The 4,506-nt window shown below is 54.0% G+C and overlaps 1 protein-coding gene across 1 annotated transcript; it reads right to left on the bottom strand.

Annotated features, from left to right (window-relative positions):
* Positions 1-914: 914 nt before the first annotated feature.
* On the bottom strand, positions 915-4,176 carry Gpr142 (G protein-coupled receptor 142). Its single transcript, XM_028861649.2, has 3 exons — positions 4,152-4,176; positions 3,101-3,262; positions 915-1,891 (listed from the first exon to the last, which is right to left on the bottom strand). Exons 1-3 carry the CDS (start codon positions 4,174-4,176, stop codon positions 1,032-1,034), a joined length of 1,047 nt encoding a protein of 348 aa, XP_028717482.1. The 3' UTR covers positions 915-1,031.
* Between the last annotated feature and the right edge of the window lie 330 nt (positions 4,177-4,506).

Raw genomic sequence — 4,506 nt, 5'->3', positions numbered from 1 at the left:
CTGAGCCCCAGGATGGGGGAGGGGGAGGCAGTGCCAACAAGAGGGGCCCAGCAGGGGTCAGGGAGTGGGGGAGACTTTCCAATCCTATTAGTTCAGTCACTCTGCCTCTCTTCCTGTGCTGGAGAGAGATCTTCCTCCAAGGCTCTGGGGTTGACGTTACCTGTACACACACACACACACACACACACACATACACTAGTTTCTAGCACCCTGGGCTGAAAGGGCAAAGCAAGACCCATAGACTCACTGTGGTGCTGGTGCAAGGAGACATTCAGAATCAAATCAGGGTGTCTGAGACCAAAGGGATTGATTGCTTCTCCCTGGCTGGGTTAGGTAGGCCTGAGGACACCCACTCTGCTTTAAGACACTGGGAACCTCTCTTTCTCATCTAGGCACCTCCCATTGCTCAGCCAAAAACATTGGCTCCCTCAGCCCAGGAAAGGCCTTGAGTCTCTGCTGATAGCTTCCTTTTCAGACTCCAACTTTATCACTGGACGCCAAAGAGGCCACCAATTATGTGCATCTGTCCATCCATCCATCATCCCATTCCTCCATTCAACTAACATTAATGTTTTCCCTGTATGTGCCAGGTGGGAAGCCCCTTACAAAGGGGTACCCCAGCAGCTGTTTTGATGTGTGGGCCAGCAGAGCCCTATCCTTTCCCCCAGAAAATGGGAATTGGAGTGAAGCTAGCCTATAGGGTGGCTAATTTTTTTCTTCTTTCTACCTGGAATCACCTAAAGGGGGAGCCTTTTCCTCTCCCCAGATTGCAAAGTTGGTGAAGTTTTGGTGGATACAACTGCAAAGGTCTCAACAGCAGTGGGGGAAACACGTCTTTAATCCCAGCACTCAGGACGCAGAGGCAGATGGATCTCTGAGTCCGAGGCCAGCCTGGTCTACAAGAGCGAGTTTCAGGACAGCCAAGGCTACACAGGGAAACCCTGTCTTAAAAAATCAGAACAAAACAGTTGCAAAGGTCTTTTTGCAAGTGGCCCTGAGGCCCCTGGGATATCTAGCCTGGTCCCCTTTCTCTACAGCTCTGGCCCTACAGACTTCAACACAAGTTCTACTACTGTGCCCTTGGGCGGTGACTTTAAGGTACAAAACATGTGGGCGTCGTGGATGACCTGTCGGACTGTGGCTCTGAAAGTCTTGCTGATGAAGCAATAGAGGCCAAAGTTGACAGCTGTGTTGAGCATGGCCACCATGTTGGCTATGTCCAAGGCCAGGTGGACCCTCCAGTCCCGGTGGACCGGGGCCACATACAGGTGGTACAGCATGACACAGATGCGCGGTGCCCAAAGGAGAGCGAAGAGGGAGGTGACACCCAAGAGGATGGCTGTGCTCTTGCTCACCCAGGGCTGCAGCCCTCGATGGCTCTTCTTCCGTAGCCGGAGGACGATGGCTGAATTGGTGACCAGGAAAATGTTGCAGGGGATGAAGTAGACAACGAGGCAGTGAACCCACTTGAGGAGTTTGTCCATAGTGCTGGGGGGGTCTGCGTCCCTCCACACATCCAGCCACCAGTAGAACGGGATGCCGGTCAGCAGGGCCGTGCTAAAGACGGCGGCAATGGCGCGGTGGGACCTGCCTGGGGACGAGGTGGCCCGATGGCGCAGGGGGCGGCACAGGGCGTTGTAACGGTCCACTGTGAGCAAGACCGCAATCCAGACTGAGGCGTGATTGGCAGCAAACTCCAGGATGTTAGCCGTGCGTACCACAGCCTGGGGCACCTTTCGGGCCAGGACGGCTCCCTGCAGGAGGAAGCCCACGAACACGATGACCACTTGCGTGACGATATCTGAGGCTGTGAGTGCCAGGAGGTAGTGGTAGGAGGGCTTCCTGGTCCTGGCAGCGAGGCGGGCCAGGGCCACTGTAGTCAGGACATTGACTGGTGGAGACCCGGGTCATGGAAGGGAGAAATCAGAAGCATTAGAAGGGGTGTTAGTAGTGGGCTTCTCGAGATGTTTGTGTGGCCCCTCCCACCTGGCATGGCCCCTCCCACCTGTGTGCTCTGTTTCTAGTTCCCTCTTTTTTTTTTTTTTTTTAAGATTTATTTATTTAATATGTATAGTGTTCTGTCTGCATGTATACCTTTAGGACAGAAGAGGGCGCCAGATATTATTACAGATGGTTGTGAGCCACCATGCCGTTGCTGGGAATTGAACTCAGGACCTCGGGAAGAGTAGCCAGTGCTCTTAACTGCTGAGCCATCTCTTCTGGCCTTCAGGCCCTCTTTACCTCTTCCTGCAGTACTGGAAGCTGAACTCAGGACCAGACATGTGCTATACTATCGCAGTACATCCTTAGTCTAGTAGCCTTTTATTGCTTTGTATTTTGAGACAGAGTCTAAGTTGCCCAGGCTGGCTTGAAACTCACATGGTATCCTGGTACGCCCCGCCTGTACTTTCTGTTTCTGCCTTCCCAGATCCAGCTGGCCTCAAACTTCCTGTAGGGCTGAGGATGACTTTGAACCTCTGATCCTTTTGCCTGGATCTCCCAAGTACTGAGATTACAACTGTGTACCATTACACCCAGTTTATGTGGTGCTGGGCTCAAACCCAGGGCTTTGTGCATACCACCAAAGCCCTCCAGCTTGTTGGAAGTCTAGTTTGAGTGGCAGCTCACTTACCTAGCACACCAAAGGTCCTGGTTCTGTCCCCAGTAAGCACAGAACCAAGTCAAACGAAAACCAAGCAGACTCCGTCAAGATGGGTGATCTAGTCAGCCTTGCCCCATCGCCCCCCCCCCATCCCCGGCCATGGGCCATGTTGGTAACAGATGGGCTCATCTAGGTGGGCACCCACATGCTGGCATTCCAGCCTACATCTTTCTCAGGATTGCTATGTCCTTCAGAGCAGAGGGGTAGCCTGGGAGCCAGGTGTAGGTTTATTTACTAGACTTAGGGAGTGCACCCTAAACAAGGCCACTGGCCTTTCCTACATCAACATGCTGGCCCCTCTTCTGGCTCCAGTCTGCACAGTAGGTTACACAGGAATTGAGACAGCCCTGCACTGATCCTCTGTAACTTAGCCATCTTGAGAGAATCTGGACTGGATGAAGGGGGGCCTGAGGTCCCAGACCCTAGCTCTCCACTCACCAGGCAGACCCAGGCTCAGCAGGACACTGTAATAGATGACAGGGATGATACCAGCCACGCATGGTGACCTCTCTGGAATCTCCGGCCAGTGGCCATCCACATCATCGTGTCTTGGGTTACTCCCATTGAGTGTAGGCAGCGGAGTCACTTGTGGCTGCCCAGCTAGGAAGGATGGAAAGGCAGAGTGACAGCAGTTACTTTTTTTTTTTTTTTAAATATAGGAGCTTGAGCCGGGCGGTGGTGGCGCACGCCTGTAATCCCAGCACTCGGGAGGCAGAGGCAGGTGGATCTCTGTGAGTTTGAGGCCAGCCTGGTCTACAGAGCTAGTCCCAGGATAGGCTCCAAAGCTACAGAGAAACCCTGTCTTGAAAAACGAAACAAAAACAAAAACAACAAAAAAGATAGGGGCTTGATTGACAGCAGCCCATCTGGCCCTAAGGCCCCTCTATTCAGTACTGCTCCGTGCAGAGCCCTGGGACCGCCCCTCTCACCTCCTCCACCCCATCTGCTCTCTTATCAATCGGAAGAGCCCTTGGCAGGGGCCGACCTCCTCTGCATCATCATCCCTGCCACTAAGGAAACTGGCTGCCCTGTGGTAGCTGTGGACGCCTGGGGTCTGGAATGGGACCGGAGTGGCTGCACTTAATAAGGATGCTGCGTGACTGACCAGCGGCGGCGGCTCCCAGCAGCTGCTCAGGTCCATTCACCAGCCAGCCCCTCTCAGGAAAGACTAACTGGGATTCCTTCCTTCCTAAGCCAAGAGTGTCCCTCTTCACAGGTTCCCACTACTGATGCTCAAATAACTCAGCTTGTCCCCTGGGGAAACTGAGTCCCAGAGTAAGGTGGCACAGTTGTCTAGGGGCTAGTATGGAATGATGGTCCCTACACACATCTTACTTACAGCATTTTCTTTCCTGCTGAAGATGAGTGGAGGAGACTCCCTCCCACCTCCCACCTCCCAGTTCCACCATCCCCCCCTCCCCACCCCCACCTCACGTCCCGCACTTGCCCTTTATCTTAATGCTCCTTTCCCCATTGGAAAATATTTTACCTGTCTCTGGTCCTGCAAGCCCCATCGTGTTGAGTCCTGGGCCCCAGGTCACCAGCAGCTTTGCCTTGAGCTCCCCACAGCACCTTGCGGCATCACAGGCCGTGACCCTCACTCTGGCGCTCTGAGGGAGGGTTATTTGCCTCCACTCTCCAGTCTGTTGGTGCAGAGAGGGGGAGAGTGGATGTGGGAAGGAGACAATGAAGAAGTGGGAGAAGGGGAAGGAAGCGCCAGGGTCCCAGCCACAGAGTCTCCAGCGGATCCAGTGGGAACACAGTGACTTCTCCTATGGGAAAGTCCGCGGGGTAGGGGGCTTCGGGACCGAAAGGCTGTGGATCAGGATCTGCTTAAAGAGGTA

The sequence above is a fragment of the Peromyscus leucopus genome, chromosome 8b, assembly GCF_004664715.2.
Source record: "Peromyscus leucopus breed LL Stock chromosome 8b, UCI_PerLeu_2.1, whole genome shotgun sequence".
Lineage (NCBI taxonomy): Eukaryota > Metazoa > Chordata > Mammalia > Rodentia > Cricetidae > Peromyscus > Peromyscus leucopus.
This window is presented reverse-complemented; position numbering and strand designations above follow the sequence as displayed.